The 22,335-nt window shown below is 34.6% G+C and overlaps 1 protein-coding gene across 1 annotated transcript in view; it reads right to left on the bottom strand.

Annotated features, from left to right (window-relative positions):
• The window catches only part of FMN2 (formin 2), a 259,754-nt gene that overhangs the window by 74,951 nt on the left and 162,468 nt on the right, over positions 1-22,335 (bottom strand). Inside the window, exon 12 of the mRNA XM_006924128.3 lies at positions 6,501-6,552. Coding sequence (XP_006924190.1) covers positions 6,501-6,552 — 52 coding nt within the window. The remainder of the gene's footprint in view (positions 1-6,500; positions 6,553-22,335) is intronic.

A 22,335-nucleotide genomic window follows, 5' to 3' on the forward strand; every position in this document is an offset into this window, starting at 1 on the left:
AGCGATCAAATTATGGATTTTAATATTTATTTTTCTTTTAAAATTGATTTTTTAGTCTTTTTTTGTCAAAATAGTACTAGAGTGGTAGTCATTTGTAGTTACTGATTTTTTAAAAAACATATTCACAAAAAAAGTTATTCAGATTTGGATTTCCTTATACTGTTAGTACATTTTAACTTTGAACTACCTAATAGGTTTTGAAAAACTGCCCTGGTCTTAATCTATATAATATTTAACAATTGCAGATTTAGCAAACCAATAAAGACATTTATTACTATTGAACTTCTTGCTACTTGTCTTCCTTACTATCTGGGCATTTTTATTAAAATACTACAATGCAAGATAATTTATGAAGCTTACACAAATATCACAAAGTGCATTACAAGTTATTAGGGAGGACAGGGAAGAGATTCTCCCCTCTCTCCAAGTATTTATATTAAGAACTTAATTCTCAATCCATTTAAATAGAACCTCATATTTTCTATAGGCACTACGTATGAAAAGCACTTTCAATAGTATGAAACCATAAAATATACTATGCAAATATGTACCCTAACTATAAAAAGCTGCTTTTAAAATGAGGTTGAATTCTGTAAGCCTATATCTGAGAACATGGTTTGGTCATTTAAATAGCAGAGTTGATAAAACACATATTTCAAATAAAGTTGAGAGGTTTGGAACATTATCTTAATTTATTCTTATCTAATCAGGAACATGTGGGATGTAACTAAAAGGAAAGACAAGTTGCATGAGTTTTGAAAAAAAAATGAGATCAACATTTTATATTCATAAGTAAGGATAGAAATTAAAAGGTCCTTAACACGAATTTAAAAAATATGTACATTAACCTAAAAAGGCACTGTTTCTCCTAAGACATGATAAGAGGACTGAGAGTCTGCAAGAGAAGAAAAAGAAGCTCAGTTTTAAAGGGTGGACTTGGAGGTTCAAAAGAGTTTTGATTTTTTTCTTTTGGTTAATCAGCACATTGATTCGTAGTTTGAATATTAGAAACGACAATTTTCTGGTTCTTATTCTTAATGGGCCTATATTTGAAGTCCTAAGTAAGTGACTACAAAGTACCCATATTACCAATGTGCAACCATGCTTTCAACAGTTATTGAATGCTTGAAATCAAAATCAACTTTAAATGGGCCTAAGTTTCAGGTCATAAAAAACAAACAAACAAACAAACAAAACATAGTTTATGATACTCTCTACTAGATATTCTTACAACCTGTAGAATAAAACAAGAAAAAAAAATACACATATCCTATTTATCATATCCTATTTCTAGTTCTCTTTTTCTTCTATTAAAATTATTTTCGATCACTTATTGCCTTTTCTACTCTATGCTCTCTTTCTGGTGGATTCTTGACTTTGAGTAACTTAAGAGCAATGAGAAACTTCTGGTCTAGTTTCTCATACAGTTTTTAGACCAGTTTTAAAAACTATGCCAAATATTTACATTCTCTTTAACTTGATTTCAATATCCTCGAATCAAAGAATTTTGATCAATTTATTCATTTTCCTCCAGAAATGTGATTTTATTGCTAAGCAATGTAAGACTACAAACAAAAACAAAAAAGATTTTATGAATTATTTTGTAAGGATACATTTTCATAATGTATAAAAATAATCCCCAATCACTTTGGGAACTATTTTATGGATTAAATAATACATGATAAGTGTCGGCAATTTTCTGGAAGTAGCATGTAAAATTTGTTTTTGTATCTATTCATACTAATCTATGATTTTATATGCCAATAATATTTTTACTTCTTCAAAAATCAGTATACATGCAAATTCCCACACCACAGTGTTACCGGAGGGATTAAAACACATTTTCATTGCAAATATGCTAACGTTTCCCCTTAGGAGACTGCCTGCCCAAGAGTTAGGGTGTGACTTTGGCCTTACCAAGATGGGCTGACGTTATTTGGGGAGGATCCGTGGATCCTGGATCACTGAAAGATTGTATACAACAGTAACATGTTTCCATTTTTAAAACAAACTTTGCAAAAGGGCAAAAATTCTTTGATGTATTTTTTCTCTTTATAATTACTAACCAAAACTGAAGACAAACATTCCAAATTCTCTTAAGCAGAAGGTACTGAAGTCCTTCTATTCAGAATACACAAAAGCTAATAAATAAAAAATTTCAGGAGAGACCACCACTTCAGAAGATCTTTTATAACTGACAAAGGCCAGCAAACTTTCAAAGGGTGTCGACGGATCCCTTTGATAGTTGAAAGTCAATGGATTTTACAAAAATTTAAATAATGCAGCTACAGGGAAAAAAAAATCCCTTTGTACAAAGAAAAGTGTTGTATCTAAAATGTGCTACATGGCCTGAAAGTGAAGGGTGTGAAATGCAGCTTCCACGTGACCCTAGGAAGCCTCCCTCCTCCAGGCTTCCAGATGGTAACTATTCTGGGGAGGGATTTAAAGTAGTTTACTAAGAAATCCAAGTTGTAAAATAACAAACTCCAACTTTATTTTCCTTTATCAATATTGCTAAGAGAATGACGTAATGGTTTGGGGTTCTGCAAAGATCTTCCATGTCACTTTAGTTTTAATGCCGGCCTGGAGCCTGTCTGCTCTGCCAGCATAAGCCAGATAAACACAGACCTGCCGTCTTTCTATTCATCTCCGGATAGTTACTCAGAGAGTTTCTGGAAAATATGTCTATTATGAACTAAACATTGTGCTTTCATTTTATCCATGTGCCAGAAGTCCATTCTTTGGATAAACACTTTATAAACTGATACTCTAAAAGTCACTAAACATGATAAAGTATGTGTGCATCATTTCAGGACTGATTAAATACTTTCTCTCCCATGACAAACGAACAGTTACATATTACATGAAAAAATTGGAACCAACATTCCTTTGTTTCTTTTCTTTATTTTGTCTTTATTTTGCATTTTCCATTTCAACTCATTTGTTATGCAATCTTGGCTTTGGTGAAATACCACTCAAGCAATAGTATTTAGTTTTTAAAATGTGTGATTTAAAATTCTTTCATAAATGTGCTTTCTTCCATTACTACTTCTGGCCTTTACTACTACCGAATGCAATTACCTTTGCTGCTATTTAAATTAAATGGGGGAAAGGGGAGAATCAATGTTTTCTCTTTAAGAATTAAAATAAAATTAGTACTATGAGGTACATTAAGTGTATTTTAAAACTATACAGCCAAACCTTCATCACATTACAATGCCCCAAATAGAGCACATTAATTTATTAATCCTGTAAGTATGATTGTGCTATGTTTTCAACAAATTTACCATTATCTTATGATTAAAGATTAGTTACATTATAATCTTTTAGTTGTCTTTAGCTCCTGGAAAAAAAAAATTAAGGCTTCCATTCTGAAGCATGTTTTAAAAACAGAGTTTTAAAAATCAAGTTCTAGTCAAGATGGTAGAGTAGGTAAATGCTGTGCCTGCCTCCTCTCACAACCACATCAAAATTACAACTGAATTATGGAACAGCCACCATTGGGAGTTGCCTGAAGTCTAGCTGAACAGAAATCCTACAACTGGAGACACACAGAAGAGGTCACCTCAAGACTATTGGGAGAGCGGAGATGCAAAATTGGCTGGTCCCACACCTATGTGTGGGGGTTGAGAATCTGGAGAAATAACTTGGGTGTGGATATCCCAAAAAAGGCAATCCCATTCATGGGCAAACAGCAACCAAGGCTCACCTACAATAGGAAGGCAAACACGACCCACACAAGGTCCACAACTGGAGCACCCAGCTCAGATGACCAGGGAGACTGAACCACTAGGCCTCACAGCACACTTACTATGTAAGATCACTCTACTCAGACTGGGAGACGCAGCAGCCCTACTCAATAAATAGAAATAAACACAAGTAGGCAGCCAAAATGAGTCATAAAAAAGAATGAAAGAGAGCATTTTGATAATTATCAGATGGAGGGTGGGGGATGGTTGAAGAGGGGAAGGGATTAAGAGGTATAAATTGGTAGTTAAAAATATTCATGGGGATACAGTGTATAGCATGGGGAATATAGTCAACAGCATTGTAATAAATATGTATGGTGTCAGTTGGGTACTGGATATCGGGGTGATCACTTCATAAGGTATATAAATGTCTAATCACTGTGTTGTACACCTGAAAGTAATATAATATTGTATGTCAACTATAATTGAAAAAATATACATAAAATTTTAAAAATAAATAAAAAATAAAAGCAGAGGTTTAATGAAAAAATTTCAGAAGTACAGATGTCTTATTGAAAAATATGAACATCTCTGAACTAATGTTTTATTCTGTAGAAAAAGTCACAAACTTCCTAGAAAAATGAATGGTTTTTTGAAATAATAGAAGTGGAACAAATAAATTACTTTGTTTTCCATTACTCACAATGTGTCAAGTTAATTATACCTTTCTCAGTCTGATTTCCTTTACCTAAAACATCACCTAAATTAACTTAGAAAGATAACTTATATTGAAACTATTACATTAGATAATTCAAATTTTAATTTTAGTCATTTCTATCTGCTTTATTGATGCCAAAGTTAAATTTGTTCTTTTTCTATCTCAAAGATCAGTTTTACTATAAAATGTCGTTTTTACCTGTGAAATTTAAGGAAAGAAATAGAAGAAGAAATTCTAAGAAAAATGTGAAGTTAGCCATAATTTATAGATAAGAATCTCTGGTTGTCAGAATGCAATTTTATAAGTCACAGCTTTGTTATTCTTTAAGTTTAGATATAATGAAATGGCTATTAGAAAAATACAGAATTTCTACATTCTCTGCTTCTGAGCTGACACAGACACTGAGTAAATCTGTGGGAAAATAAAAACAATCACATTTGGTCTGATGATATTTTTCCACAATTGAAGAAAGCCATGTATGCTAATTAAAAATAAAATAAAAGCTGAAGCTGAAATAAACACATTGTGGGATGCAGGCAACCTTAACAAGATTCTGCTGAAATCTGTCTTGTAATACAATATGATAGTTTGGCTTGCTCAATGAAATCATCTGAAGATGAGGATATGTTCATCCAGTTTGTATTTGGGTTTTGGGTATGGTTCAAGACTCATCTGCTCAGTCATCTTATTTTCTGTGAGAATTGAAGAGTTCAGTGAAACTATTTATCCAAAAGCTATATATTTTTGTTTATGTGAAACAGGAGCTCAAAGTCCCACTTCTGAGATTAATAGCAAAAATGTATGAGTAAAGAGACAAAATTAGCACATAAAACACCTGGAATATGAAAAAGGTCTCATTTGATTTAAAAAATATACCAAATAGCCATTGTTTGTTTGAATCTATTTATTTAGTTAGGAAATCATAAAGTAATTGATAAAACATAATATTCTAGTATATAAAAGTCTAGTTTCTTGATAAAAGCAACACATTCATTTTACATGGATTAAGAGACAAGGCTTTTTTAAAAAAAAAAAAAGTACTCAAACATAAAGACAAATGAGTATAATTCCTTTCAAAGAAAGCTGATGACATGAGTTTGTGCAGTTTACAAAACATTTTCACATGCGTATACTTGCTTTCCTAGTAAGGCTGCTCACTGGCCACACTCGAGTAAACTGCATATTGCGAAGAACAAAGTAATACATTCCTACAACGCTGGAAGATGGAAGGAAGGATGAGGTTCTATCCATCTAGAAATGAGGAAGCTGTGGCCCAGGCCCTTTATGTGGCTTACACCGCTGCAGTCTGGAACGGTGCTCTTGGGGCCCTGTCCACCACACGGGGCTGCCCTATTTCACAGCCACCGTGGTGAACATATGGAATCCTATATTGCATCAAAACATTTGGAAAACCTCTCTTTTGATACAGAAAAGGGTATTCGGTCACTGTATAATCCTCAAGACATGCATAGCCCAACTCAGCATCAATTATTTGTAAATGACTCCATAACAGTTCTAAAAATCAAAGCACATACATTTGTCCCCAATTTGTCACTGAGTCTCTATAAAACTAAAATGTCTTGAGCTGTAATAGTAATACTGAGATAAAAACAGTACCTCACAAGAAAATTCCTTTGATTAGGATGCTTTCCTATGCTCAGCTATGACTGCAAATCTCCATTCTGGAAGTGAAGGTGTATGCGAGGGAAGCTCATGGCTTTCTACCCGGATTCTACTTTTGAATGTGGAAATGCAATAGTTCCCTGTAACCAAACTCCTCACCCTTTTTTCTTCAGATTCCTGCTATCTTCCTTTTTCTCTTATTTCCACAGTCCTAAATCCTCTTCAAAAGTGAGGGCTAAGCTATTTAAAATAATTGGTGCTTAACAAAATTATACATCATTCGGACTTACAAAAATAAAATTTAGAAGTTCAATGTGAAATTAAAGTACACTATTTATTAGTTTCTTTTTTTATGCTTGAAAATAAAAATTGAGCTAATGATTGGTTCCTTGAGATAAAACATATTAAGCATTTTATGAGCCTATTCTGAAGAGAAACATTATATTAAAGGAAAGTACTTAATTTCTCACCATTTATGAGTCTCTGTCAGTGAGTTTTCCTCTGCTTCTTGGTCAATTTTAGCTGAAAATGCAAGAAAAGAAAATGACAAAAGATAAATGATAAATAATTATACTAACTCGAGCAGATATGATTCAAATAAAATATATTTTAATTTATTATTAATTCTAATGCACTCCAACTAGAAGTTTATTTTAAATCTATGAATAGATATAATTAGATTATATTTAATTTTCATTAAGTTAATACTATTTTATTGACACAGATAAAATATATAACCAACTAAAATTTTTAGATTTTAAGTAATTTCTTTTTTCTCTAAGTAATTTCTTTAAGTCAGTCACATTAACCTGAGGAAGAAAACACTAGCTAATTTCATATATACGTCTATTGTGTTTGTTAAAAATTAAATGCTGATAATTAGTTGAAAATAATTCTCAAGTAAAGGTATAAAAACCAAGTTAAAGAAACTGCATAGACATGGCATGTGATCTTTCTTAGTGATCTCCACACCAGACTACAAGTGGAACAGATCCCAAGATTATTTCTACAGAAATAGAAGATAAAATACTAACATTTTCTATTAACTAAAAGTGGGGAGGTTATCGTGTTCCCATTTATCTGCTATCATTTTTCTCTAAAACGAAATAATAGTAGCTTGACACAAACCCAAAGACCAAATCTGGGAAATTATATCACTGTTTTCAAATTATTTAAAATAATACAGGAACTCATCACATGAAGTGACCTTTCACAGTTTTGATGAGTAAGCATTCTAGGAATTTATGTATTTCCTTCCACACACACATTTATACATAAATATTTTAGACACAAAAATAAAGTTTCAAAAATACTCATTTCTTATGATGTGAATATTTTTAGTCTAGTCTATTAGATTTTAAAATGTTAACTTTGATCTACTAAATTGATTTCATGCTTCACTAATGGTTTGTGACACACATTTTGAAAACCACTTAGGCTATAAAACACAAAGTAAACCAAACAAAACAAAAACAAAAGCAACCTGGGACTAGTTGAAAGGAGTCAACTTTTTATAATCAGTTCTCTTTTGTGTTGCACTTGTGGCCATTTGAAGAAATTAGAAGACAAAGTAGAGCAGAGGAAATTAATTATAAAAATTGGAACTGTGCATGAAATCAAACCCAAGGTCACTTGGGAATTGTCAAAGTGTCTCTCTCACTACTTAAAACACAATAGTACAGCTTGGGCTGGTTAATGTTTTACAACCTCAAGACAGCGTTTGTTCGTTTATTTGAAGGTCTGTACAGTATCTACAAAGCCATAATCAAGTGTCATGCTGCCACTCTTTGCCAGGATTATAAGAATTTAAAAGACACCAATTCAGCTGGCAGCAGAGGGTTTTCTCCCTTTCCCTTTTTGTCCTTCAGGTTGTTTATACAAACTTACAGGGCAATCATAAGCCACATTAAAAAATAGGATAAATGTTCCATGATTTTACTTTGAGAAGGCTCCAACATGAACACATTATCTTAAAAAATCTTCTCTGGGATGCCTTATATGAAAATGGTTTGCTCTCAGAAGCAATTCTAGAGCCACATACCATTTGCTTAAGGGAAACAACAAAGCGCCACAATGCATACCATTTTCAGAAAGAACATTCTTCCAATTGCCCTTGCATGTCTTTTTTCCTTCTTTTATAAAATACAGAGATTAAGACTAGGATTGGAAGAAAATAACTGGAATGTTTTAGAGGAATTAAGTTTATGAAATTTAAAGCACACTAGAATGAAATGCCAGAGATCTATTCCTGATTATGCCACTAAAATTAGTTATGTCATATTAGGCAAATAGATTAATTTGTTAACATATAAAATATTTAGCACAGTGACCCCAATAATTTACAGAGACTAAATAAATATTCTTCAAAAATGTTGGACTTCAAGCTCTTTCAGGTCTTAAAGCGACGTAACACATAATTATGTTTAACTGAACATATCAACTGCTATTTTATTACGGTTCAATGTTATATTCAGATACAGAAAGCATATACTTAAAGCTTTTCTAAAAGCATAAACCCCTAAATTGTGGTGAGTGAAATGAAATGAGTTTCACTTTTTCATAATGGTTCCTTTTGATGTGTAATAAAACAGCTCTTGCTTCATTGCATGAGCAAGTTTGGCTGAAAAACACACTTTAATCCAAAGTGGCAGAAGACTGATTTTTACCAAAGGAACAAAACATAGAAACAGACCCCTTTACCAAATCTAATAGCTATATTATAATCACAAAACCAAATTGGAATAGCAAAGAATACTTTAAAATGTTCCACTATCCATTAGTTTTACATGATTTTGAAGCTAAGGGGATACATGTATTCAAACTGTAATCAACTTTGATAAATAGTCAAATGAGAGATCAAAGAAAGTGCATTAGAGCACACATTTCAACTATTGATGTAGAATCAACAACTCAGTGAGCTGAACAGATTTTTCCCTTGTATGGCGACAAAGAAATAAAAACTTTCTAAAAAGATGGGGTGCGATTCAAGTTTTCTGAGGACAATGTAATTTTCCTACACAATGCCTGTATAAACACACCATCAATATTTTGTTGTCACAATTGTTATAAACACACTTATGATGTTAACAGTGACAAATGCAGGATTTGGTTTCTTCAATTAGTGAGGATGGAATCTACTGAACTAAAATAAAATGTAACTAAGTTAGTAAAAAGTAAGATACCTTTTAGGTATAAAATAAGACCAACTCTGCCATCCCTTTAGGGAGTACTCAAGCTAATCACATTCAGTGACCAAAATCTTAGACCAACTGTGTTTTTCAGTTTGAGTAAAACTTCGACAGGCTATGTACCATCTGTGTTGCAGGCACTGCTTTTTGAGCATGGCTTTGCTGAAGGTGACATAGAAAGTAAGATTATTTTCTATATAATAAATATTGTATTGTTAATTATTTTATTCCCTGACCCATATTTTCAGAAATATTCAGTTAATTTCTAATGGTACAGATTTGTGATTAGTTTTGAAAGCCAGTGATACTTTTAGCAGCAGTTTCCTACATATTTATAATCTGCTATCAATAAACTTTATTGTACGAAAATGTACTAAATAAATTATATGAGATGCCAATTTTCTGCTTCAAGTAAGTTTGATTTCTTGATTAAATGAGCACATAGCTCATTTCTCTTTTGACATACCAAATGAGGATGGCAGCCTTTTAGTCATCCCCGAGAATAACTATAGGAAAGCTAAATAAGCATTCAAAACAGAAAGGCACAAGGCTTGGTCTGTAGTGATTCTCAAGTTGTAATCCAATCACCAGAGGCTCTCTGTGTCACAGCCTCCCCGAAAGCCTTGACCACATTCAATAGAGACATTTGTGTGACTCTCAATGGATGCCACTAGCCAAGGCCTCCCTGGCCTCAGATCTCTAGAAACAACCAGCTCTCTCATGCCTTGTATGAAAAAAGGGCACTTCCTTGGAGAGGTTTTCTTACCACGCCGCCTCTCATTTTCAAATCCCACCAGAGCTAGTGTTTGGGGCGAGAACATGAGATTCAGAGTTACACAGACCCTGGTGTGAATTCTAGCTCGGCCACTAAGTTGTGCTAGAGTTTAATAACTTTGATAATCACTTTGATTTAATAACTTTTCTTTATCATCAAAACAGGTTAACAATTTCTTTTTCGTAAGGAGTAAATAATGTACAGGCATACCTTGCTTTATTGTACTTCACAGATAATTGTGATTTTACAGACTGAAGGTTTGTGGAAATCCTACATTGATCGAATCTATGGGCACCATTTTTCCAACAGGCTCAGGTCATAGCATTTTTTATCAATAAAGTATTTTGTAGTTAAGGTGTGTACTTTTTTAAAGACATAATGCTATTGTATACTTATATTACAGACTACAATATAGTGCAAGCATAACTTTTATATGCACCAGAAAACCAAAAAAAAATTGTGACTCGCTTTATTGCAATATTTACTTTATTGCAGTGGTCTGGGACCCAACCCGCAATATCTTCGAGGTATGCATGTATAAACGTACTGATGCACAGTAATAATCTTCCTATCTTTCCTCTTCTCTTCACGTTATGATTACTATTTAAAAAATCGGTATATGCTGCTTTCATAATGCAAAAAGTTTCCCATTGTAGGAGCACCGACTACCCTCGTAATCCTGTTATAAACAGAATCCACATTCAGAATGAGGCTCACGCACTGCAAAAAACGAGGGGCCTCCTTATAACCATATCAAGAAGTCATGGTTCAAAACACCACAGTAGACTCAAAGACTTTTACAAAATTAACGAAAAACTCTAAAATATATTTAATGTCTTTTTTTATTCTACTTAATTTGCGTGTGTTGTTGTTTGCATGTGGCTATGATGAAGAACTTCCAATGCTTACAGTGTAAGCAGACGCAAACAGTTTCTTAGACCTTTTTAAATTTTTTCAGACACCACAGTAAATGAAATTGCTGTAAGGGAGACTTTTTTTTTTTTTTTTTTTGCAAATTTAGAAAGAAACTACCGAAATCCTAAAGATAAAATAATTTACGAAAAGTTTGCAATGTTCTTCTAAAACATCCATTTGTATTCCATACATACTATGGGTAACTATTCACATCTTGATTTTGATATCCACCACCAAGAAAATGTTCTGAGATTGAATATACTGAAAACAGAGTTTGAAGCAGAGACAACTGAGAGTTAAGATGGTGAAATAAAACAATCAATTATCTATTGCTACTGGAGGGAATGAAAAGGTAACAGTTTTAAGAAAGAAGGCAAAGTAAAAAGTGGTTTGTACTGACCATCTCTAGTGAATTTCAGTAACTCACTTTAACAGAACTAAAATCTAAAACTGAAGAAATAAACCTTGAAGAAGCTGATCAAGCAATTGCTGCATCTCAGGGGCAAACTGGGTCTTAGATATTAATGAGAATATTGCAACTGTTGTAGTGATGGTTCCCCTTTACCCTCCATATCTCAGGAGACAGAGATGTGAAATTTAAGGCAGAGGAAGCCTGTGGTTAAAACAATATAATGAAAGAAACACTGAGCCTTTTAGGAGGCAGCCTTCATTTATTTGGTTAGTTGTATTTCCATCTATTTATTTCAGAGTTAGGGCATGAGATCTCCTTTCAGGTCCAGACCACTGGCATGGACCGTCCCAGGTCCCGTAAACATGCAACTGGATAAAAAGTGTTTTAATGATTCTGTTTCAGCATGCTGGCATCCAGAATGTCTTCTCCAAAAGCATTAATACTTTCTCCCCCAAATCTCTGCCTCCACAAGTATTTTTCTGGTGGTTGCCGTCTTACTACGTCACTATTTGACCCAATAATTAGCGTCTGCAGTCGTTTGTCTGGATCTGGACTCTTTTGCAATGTTAAGTATTTCTGCCGAACTTGACTGTGAGTAAGCAGAGCGCCAATGGACGCCCTTTCGCATCCTGAGCTTTCATGAGGGAATACCACATAGTCTCAGGTAATTGGAGACAGAGTTGCGTTTGAGTAATATCAGATGGAAGGCAACTTAGAACCCTTTCATCTGCTTGTCTAGGCTCTAAATCTTTTTGCTATTTTTCCTTTTATTTAATGTGTTAACTAGTTTTTGTTTATAATTATCTATGAATGTGCATTTCAGTTGCTTTTAAGTGCAGCCAGTATGGGTTATTTTTTAGACAGATGCAGTGCCTTTCTTCTGAGTCATTTAAAGTTGTCATTTAATTGCAGATATATTTCTTTGGTTTTGAGGTTTTGACACACTGCTTCTTTTGACAATGAACTTAAAATCAAGTAAATTTAGGGGGTTTACACATGTCCAGACAGGAAATGAATATCAGAATTTCTTTCCTTAGACAGCAAAAGAAACAACAAGTCTCAATGCATTCCTTTCTTCCTTGATGCTGCAAATGTTCTTAGGAAAATAAAACAAATGCTGTGGAGTACTCCTGGGAGAAAAAAGCCAGTATCTATGTACCATAAAATTACAAATTGACTTTTGCAATAATTCCCAACCAACTTTCGGTTAACACTAAGGGTTGTTTAAACCTGTGCATAAAAACGTATACCATTTGTATACAATATGTAGGTGCTTGCTACAAAAACTCAAGAAACACACACAATAGTAAATGATGCGTACTTCAAAAATTTGCTGTATATGGCTTCTGGCTAAACCCAAAATACAAGAAAGCCACATGTGATTATCACCTAGCCTGTTGTACTTACTAAAGTGGTCGGTCCTTAGTAAAATTCCTTTCTAAATTTTCATTTTAAACTCAAAGTGAAAAAGACATGGGATGACATGAAGTGCATGCATGAATTTTACATTCTGTAGACAATACAGTGTAAAGGAGCTATTGATTTCCAAATGAAAAATTGTTTACTCCACCTGATTTTTTATATCATATCATACCACAAACTTAGTATTACCCCATTTATAGGCTAAGCAAATCTCTCATGGACTTGTGTTAATGCAGAATGAAAATAAAGACACATTCAGGACAATTCCTTTCTTTTACCAAATAACAACTGCCTTACCGAAGAAGATAAATCAAGCACACCTTCTTACTAATTCTGAGCTGAGCTTAAATTAGGATCATTCGGATAAAACAAAAATCTCCATGACCCTTTAACTAAAAATATGCAGATTTTTTTAAATATTAAATGTAATATCAACTAATTCTGATTTGTAGATTAAAATTATCAAAACACAAAACTGAAATAAAAATCTGAAGACCAGGGAACATTTTCTGATGTTTTATTTTCCCCTAACTTTACTTGCCAAAACAATACTTGAATTATAATAGGAAGCCTAAAACACTCCAATCCTAGAAACAAAAGCCACTTAATTTAATATTACAATATTTCAACCAAAATTTGAGTGTCCAGTATGTGTTGGAACTTTAGTAGGGGCTCACATACAGATAAATATTATATAGTCTTTCCCTTCAAGAAAATATATTACATGAGAAAAAAGATATGTGAATAACCATACATATAAACATTAGAGAGATACAGAAAGTCTTCACCTAATGTCATCATAGGTTCCACAACTTTAAGCGAAACGATGTATAACAAACCAGTTTAACTACTGAGTAACTGATATCAACGAGAGTTAAGTTCATAAAGCATCTCATCAGCATTCTAACAAAATGATGTTGAATGAAATGCATTATGCGAGGACTTGCTATATTTTAATATAGATAATATTGCTATTCTAATTTTTTACACATAACTGACAATAATAAAACTCTAGATGAAAGTCACTACAATTATTCCCATTTTACAAGGAGAAAATTAGCAGTTAAATAACTTGCAAAAAATCACAAAAATATTAAGAAAAAGAGACAGTATTCAAACTCATGCAGTCTGACTCTAAAGGCATACTCTCAAGTTGGTCTTGAGCACAGTTAATTGAAACATTTGCCTATTGAGAGAGAAGTTGGTAAGGAAAAGACAAAGGAATACACTGAGCTGAAGCTGAAATAATGAACAAGCGTTAATCAAGTGAACAAAGTAGGGACTGGAGAGGGCATTTAAACAACAAACAGCAGGAAAGAGGGCACAGAGGCATAAGTGCAGCACAGTCCAGGATATCAAGAAAGTAGAATATGATGAAGACCAGATGGGAAATATAATGGAAAATAGTTGGCCAAAAAGCTGTGTACAGAGGCAAGTCTAGCCTCTTATGGCATGATGTTATAACGAGCAAACAAAAGAGACTGAAGTGCATTCAGTTTAAACCACTGGCAAGAGATTTCTACTTTGGACTTTGTTAACAAGAACCAAACTTACCCTCCTGCTATAATGAACCAGAAGCTGGACAAAATATAGGAAAAAATACTTTTCATATACTGGATAATAGGAATCACAGGATTCTGATCTCTGAAAGAAGGTAAACAAGCTAGTCAAGCCCTACGATCTTCCTGGATCTCTGTCTGAAGGCAGTTTCCGGGCTGTGGGCCCTGGGAGGGAGAACCCGAATAAGCCAACTAGTCTTGCTGAGTGTGGGAAAGAGAGAGAGGAGTTCGAGGAGTCTGAAGTGGTTGAGTGAGAGAGGCAGAGTCTCAGAGAGGAAATGGACTTGCAGAAAAGAGGGAACAGAAATCTGCTTTGAAGTCTGACTTTATTCCGAGTATTAATCGGAACATGTATAGGGTGGAACTCTGTAATTCAAAGCAAAGAACAACCATGGAATTATAAACTGAACAATTCCCTGAGTTCATACAGGGTCACGGGATGTTTGAAATCTGAAGAGCCACAGTGGGGGGCTACTGTCGACCACCAGGGATAGGATAGTTCTTGGAGACCCTGGTGGAGGGAGGATGGTAGCCTTACTAATAGGACCTCTGTTAGTGTGAAGGGTACTCTAGAGTCTACACTACTCCCAGGAAAGCTTAAAAACATGACTTAAAGGATCGAACCGAGTCACAAGTAATTTACAGTGTTTGCCCAAACAAAGCCAAATATTCTTTAGCATAATACACAAAATTGGTTGCTCTGCTCTGGCGATTACCAGATACCATGCCCCTCCCATCCAAGCCACTTCCAGTGGCTTTTCCATATAAATGGCTGTCTTCGCTCATGCTTCGGACTTTCCAAAAACCTCTCAAAAGTTCACATACCCCAAACAAGCAGTATTTGGCCTCAGTGTGTCCTGTACCTCTTGCTAAGCACTAGCAGTAGCTGGCCTTGGTTAATGGCTTGGCTTCTCAAAAACCTCCAAGGCCAGCACGGTCGGTGGTAGTCATCTGTGGATTGCTTGGTAGCTCATGCCAGGTGGCCCTAGCAGGACACAGGCTACAGATGAATTTGGCCTATGGTGGGGCTCTTCACAAGTGGTTTAGTGGCTGGCATACCCAGTGGCCGGCTTCAGAGATGGAAGACCATCCGGAAACATATCTGAGGATGACACACCTAGAGGGCACACTGGGAAGGCACCAGAGCCCTATAAAAGTGAATCCTGCTCCATAGGATTCCTCCATTGTAGTTACTAGCCAGTCCTCACAACCAATCAGCCCGAGGGTCAATCCCTCCCACTGATGTGCAAACAGCAGCCAAGGCTCAACTACAACATGAGGGCACACACAATGCATATGAGGGACATACCTGGAGCACCTGGCTCAGGTAACCAGGGAGACTGAACCATGGGGCCCCGCAGGACACCTACTACACAAGGCCACTCTGCTAAGACCGTGAGAGATAGCAGCTCTACCTAATACATAGCAACAAACACAGGGAGGCAGCCAAGATAAAAAGACAAATATGTCTCAAATGAAAAATCAGAACAAAGGTGAAACATAAAGAGAGAATCTTAAAAGCAGTTAGTTACCTTCAAGGGAGCTCCCATAAGACTGTCAGCTGATTTCTAAACAGAATCTGTACAGGCCAGAGGGATTGGTATGAAATATTCAAAGTGATGGAAAGCAAGGGCCCACAACCAAGATTACTCTACCCAGTAAAGCTATGTTTAGAATTGAAGGACAGATAAAAAGCTTCCCAGGCAAGAAAAAGCTAAAGGAGTTCATCATCACCAAGTCAGTATTAGAGGAAATGTTAGAAGGACTTGAAGAAGAAGAGGAAGAAGAAAGGGAAGGGCAAGGGGAAGGGGAAGAAGAGGAGGAGGAGGAGGAGAAGGAGGAGGAGGAGGAGGAAGATGGAGAAAAATGGTCAAAAATATAAATAATAAATGGCAATCACTATATATCTGTCAACAGTTACTTTAAATGGAAATGGACTAAATGCTCCAATCAAGAGATAGGATGGCCGAGTGGATAAGAAAACAAGACCTCTACATATGCTGCTTATAAGAGACTCACTACAGATCAAAAGAAACACAGACTGAAAGTAAAGGTATAAAAAAAAGATATTTCAGGAAAATGAAAACAAATGAGCTGGGGGAGCAATACTTAGACAAAATAGACTTTAAAAAAAAAGGCTATAACAAGAGGCAAAGAAAGACCTAGTAATCCCACTTCTGGGTATTTATCTGAAGAAACCCAGAACCCTACTATGAAGGGGTAAGTGCATTCATATGTTAATTGCAGCATTATTTACAATAGCCAAGATATGGAGGCAACCTGGGTGTTCATCAATGTATGAATGGATAAAGTGGTACATATATGCAATGGAATATTACTCAGCCATAAAAAAGAATGAAGTCTTGCCATCTGCAAAAACATGGATGGACCTAGAGGGTATCGAGGAAGAGAAAGTCAGACAGAGAAAGACAAATTCCATCTGATTTCACTTACATGTGGAATCTAAAGAACAAAACAAACAAACAAATGAAAAGAAACTCACAGATACAGAGAACATTTTGATGGTACCCAGATGGGAGGGGGTTAAGGGACTGGGTGAAGAAGGGGAAGGGTAAGAAATACAAATTAGTGTTACAAAATAGTCTTGGAGATGTAAATTATAGCATAAGGAATATAGTCTATAAAATTGTAGTAACTGTATGATCTCGGACAGGTACTAGAATTACTGGGGTGATCACTTCATATGTTGCATAAATGTCTAATCACTATGTTGTACACTTGAAACTAATATATTATTGTATGTCAACTATAACTGAAAGATAAAAAAATATTATTAAAAAAAACAATACTCTTCTGTTAAAAAATAAATAATTAAAGCATGATTTCCATGTACCAATTAAAAAAAAAAAATAGGCCAATCAAGTATCTGGAAAATGTAATTAATTATCAGAAAATAAATAAGTCAATAGAAAGAGATCCAGGAATTACAAGAGATGAACTAGCAAATAAGAACATTAAAACTAAAGCAGCTATTATAACTATGTTCAAATACCTTTTTAAAAAAAAAAAAAACATGAACATAACGAAAAGAAAAATGGATGTCAGTCTGCTCAAGGTTCTATAACAAAATACCATAGATGGGGTGGCTTAAATAATGAACATTCATTTCTCACAGTTCTGGAGGTTGGAAGTCTGAGATCAAGGTGCCAGCATTGTAGGGATCTGGTGAGAGCCTTCTTCTTGGTTTGCAGATGGCTAACTTCTGAAAGTATTCTCAAATGGTAGAGAGAAGAGAAAGAGGCCAGTTCCCTTGTGTCTCCTTAGGTAAGGTTGCACTAATCTCATCATGAGGGATCCACCCAGTGACCTAATCACCTCCCAAAGGCCCCACCTCCTAACGCCATCACATTGAAGGTTATGGTTTCAATACAGAAATTTTGAGAGGACAAAAACATGCAGCACATAACAAGAGAGGATAAAAAATAAAAATCTTGAGAATGTTCCATGTGCACTAGAGAAAGATGTATATATAATCTGGTGTTTTGGGATGAAAGGTTCTGTAAATGTCGATTATGTCTGGTTGGTCTAATATGTCATTTAAGGTTGATATTTCTTTATAGATTTTCTGTTTGCATGATATATCCATGGCTGTCAACAGGGTATTTAGGTCCCCTACTATAATTATATTTTAGTCGGTTTCTTCCTTTAGTTCTGTTAGTAGTTACATTATATATTTTGGTGCTTCTTCAGTGGGATCATATATATAGATAAGTGTTCTCTTCGTGATGTATTGGCCCCTTTAGAATGGCTATCATCAACAAGACAAGTAACAACAAGTGCTGGAGAGGTTGTGAGGAAAAAGGAACCCTAATACACTGCTGCTGGGAATGTAAATTGGTACAGCTACTATGGAAAACACTGCGGAAGTCCTCCCAAAATTAAGACTAGAATTGCCATATGACTCCTCTTCTGGGTATTGACCCCCAAAATTTGAAAACATTTGTCCATAAAGAAATATACACCCTGATGTTCACTGCAGCATTATTCACGGTGGCCAAGACATGGAAACAACCAAAGTGCCCTTCAATAGATGATTGGATAAAGAAGCTGTGGTACATACATACAATGGAATATTACTCAGCCATAAGAAAAGATAAAATATCGCCATTTGCAAAAACATATATGGATCATCAGATCATCATGCTGAGTAAAATAAGTCAGAAAAAAAATTGAGAATGATATGATTTCACTTGTATGTGAGTTGTGAAGCTGAAAGCAACAAATGAGCAAGACAGATAAACAAAATTTCATAGATGCAGACAATAGTTTAGTGATTACCCGAGAGAAAGGGGGAAGGAGAGGAGGTAGATGAGGGAAAAGGGAATCAAATACATGGTGACAGAAGGACATTAACTTTGGGTGATGAACATACAATGCAGTATATAGATGATATATTATTGAATTGTGTAATGGAAACCTATATATCTTATTAACCAATGTTGCACTGATAAATTTTAAAAAAGAACCAAGTAAAACTTGTAGAGATAAAAAATACAGTACCTGAAATAAAAAATTCACTTGAAGTGAAAATAAAAATTCATGTAAAAATGAAAATGAGATGAGACATTTTAGAAGGCAAGAACTATGAACTTGAAGATATAACAACAGAGTCTATTTCAACTGAAGAACACAACTGAAGACTAAAAAAATGAACCAAGCCTCGATGGCTTTGGGACAATAATAAATGGTCCAGCCTATGTGTAATTGGAGTATTAGAAAAAATTAGAAGAGACAGGGCAAAAAAACAAATGAAAGAATAATGGCCAAGAGTTTTCCAAATCTGATAAAAATTATAAACTCCTGGATCTAAGAGATCAGTTAATTCCAAGCAAGATAAATATACATATATACACAAACACCAATGTACATTATAATCAAAATATTAAAAACTAGCAATAAAGACAAAATTTTTAAAATAGCCATAAGTTTGTGTATGTGTGTATGTGTGTGGCGGGGGGGGGGGACATATTTTATAACAAGAAAAAAATAAAAATTACCAAAGGTTTTGTGTTAGGTAGAATAATGGCCTTTCAAAGATGTTCATGTCCTAATTCTCAGAATCTGTGAATATGTTATGTTACATGGCAAGGAGGAATAAAGGTTGCATATGGAATTAGTGTTGCTAATCAGCTGAACTTGAGACAAAATGGTAATCCTGTACTATCTATGTCGACCCAAGGTAATCACAGTATTCTTATAAGTGAGAGAGGGAAGCAAGAAAGTCAGTATCAAAATGATATAGTATGAGAAAGGCTCTATCAGTCATTGTTGATTTTGAAGATGCAAGGAGGCCCTGACTCAAGGACTTTGGACAACCTCTAGAACCTGAAAAAGGAAAAGAAATGGGTTCTGCCCTAGAGTCTCCAAAGGAAGTGAAACCCTGCTGACACCATAATTTTAGCCCAGTGAGATCTTTCTTGAGGTTTCTGACTTCCTAAACTTTTTAAACTGTTAGATTAAAAAATCTGTGTTGTTTTAAACCAACAAGGTTGTGGTAATTTGTTACAGATACAATAGGAAATGAACACATTTCTCATCAGAAACCGTATAAGTAGGAGACAAGGAAAAAATATCTTAAAGTGTGGAAAGAAAAAAAAAAAAAACTTGTCAACTGGTAATTCTATATCCAGTGAAAATATCTTTCAAAAATGGAGGAAAAATAAATAAATAAAAAATTTTCAAGCAATCAAATGCTCAAAGATTGGGCACCTGCAGTTACACAGTAAGAAATCTTAAAGAAAGTTACTCAGGCAGAAAGAGGAAAAATAACTTGCTGTTACTCAACCTTCCCTATCCCATGACAGACATCAATAGTTATTCTTTAAAATTGAAGAATCCAATTAATATCTAATAAATTATTATCAAAACAGGGCTCCTAAAAGCCAGTGAATCTATGGATTTGGCACAAGATGGTACCATTCGCCATCTAGATAGGATGACTTCTCATAGCTCAACACGCTTTATAAATATCTCACATTAAGATATTATTAATTTATGACGGAGAGAAGGGTAATTCTATCTAGACCCTCCTATTGCCATGGATCTATGCCTCGTGAGGGTTGCTTACCTTCAGAGTAGAAATAGGTAATCAGAGACATCCTACGTGGACATACTCCCTCAATTCTAATGTCTCTAATGCCCAAGTAATACCCAGTAAGAACGTCAGCTAGGCAGAAAGTTAACAGACTGAGAGATCTTAAATGTTAACAAAGAAACTCTGTAATTCTAAATGGTTAAATCTATTAAGTTCTGAGCATTTCCTTCTGAATCCACATGTTGATATTTCCTAAATAACTACATTTCCTTCTGAATCCACATGTTGATTTCCTAAATAACCAACGGATCTGTTATACTAGAAATGCTTTAATAAAAAACGGTTTAAAAATTTAAAAGTGGCAGTCAGAAATTCAGTTTCCAGATGACCTTTCTTCTAATAACTAAAAAGTGTTACATTAGCAATTAATAAATGTACTTGGTATTCTGCTACAAGAACAATGTGGCCAGGGTTCATCTCTATGAGGGATCCTATCAGGTGTCCGGGATCTAAGAAAGGAAAGCTGAGGCTTAATTATAAAAAATACGCAGGTCATAGCTTATTATCTAATATGGAGGAATATTTTTAATCTTTAATAAGGAACACTTAAGAGTATTGCAGTTATTTGACATATTTTAAAATATATTACATATAATTTAAGTATATCTAAATTACAATGAGCATTCATATACTTTAACACTTATGATATTGAGTATAATTCAGTCTTTTCCAGAAGACTGCAGGTTACTGAGAGGTGGACTGGTAATTGTACTATAACAGAATGACATTAATAAGGAAAAATGAGACCCGTTAGAAAGGGATTAGCATAATAAAAGTAAGAGATTATTCTGGGCCAGGATAGAGTGCATGCGATGAGATAAGAGGGAAGCTGACGTAACTGCAGAAATCCACAGAATGTAGTAGTGATCATACAGATGAGAGAGGCAAATCTGGGAGGAGTATATGGGAAAAGAACAAGGTCATGTAAATTATATAAATGTCTAACCACTATGCTGTACACCTGAAACTAATACAAAATAATACTGAATGTCAACTGTAATTGAAATAAATAAATAAATAAAAAGAAAAAGAATAAGGCTGATATTAATTTTGACCCAGCAGTTCAACATTTAGAAATATATGTATTATACAAGTAAGCACTATGAGAAATGTACATATTTAAGTTTTTTTCTTCTAAAATCAATGATGTAGAACAGAAGGTATATAAGTAAATGAGGAAGCAAATAAGTTTTGGTGCATTTTTACAATAGAATACTATGAAGTCTTTAAGAAGAATATATTGATACAAAATTATCTCAAAGGTATTTTAATTGAAAAAAAAAATCCAAAATAGTCCTCTATTTCCAACCATACTCAGGACTAGACATCAAAAAGTTTTACAACAAAGTGCATACAAGTGATGGATTAAAATAAAATCGAATGCATGGCTGAGTTGGCTAGAAAAATAAAGAAAATTCTCAGAGGCCATGAAAATAAACAGGAGCAAGACTCCAAAGAAGTATAAGCGGGCAATGCCATGGGGACATCATTCCATCCAGCAGCCCAGAACTGTAGTTCGAAAGGCCACACAGTAAAAAATTTGAACAGGCCCAGAATACTCCAAGGTACCCAAAGAGACGCTCTCTCAATGAAGAAGGATTTGAGAAAAGCAATACTCCAATAAAGGAGACACCGAGGAAATGTGTCCATCTCATCAGTAAAATCCATAACCCCAAGTGGGCAAACTACACTGCACCGAGCCTCACTCCACAATGAGTGACCTTAAAATGCAAGGCAAGAATTAATTTTAAAATAGTTCTTAGTTGGCAGTGCCCCCTGATGTTTAGTCAAACAAATAGATACAGAAATAGAAAAATCTAAGAGCCTAAGAGAAAATTTACTTTAGAAACAAAGAAACGAAAAAGGCAGTTGCCAAGGCAATGAGGGAAGGGGAGAGGCCAAGGCTTCCAGACTGCTGA

Source organism: Pteropus alecto, unplaced genomic scaffold (assembly GCF_000325575.1).
Source record: "Pteropus alecto unplaced genomic scaffold, ASM32557v1 scaffold279, whole genome shotgun sequence".
Lineage (NCBI taxonomy): Eukaryota > Metazoa > Chordata > Mammalia > Chiroptera > Pteropodidae > Pteropus > Pteropus alecto.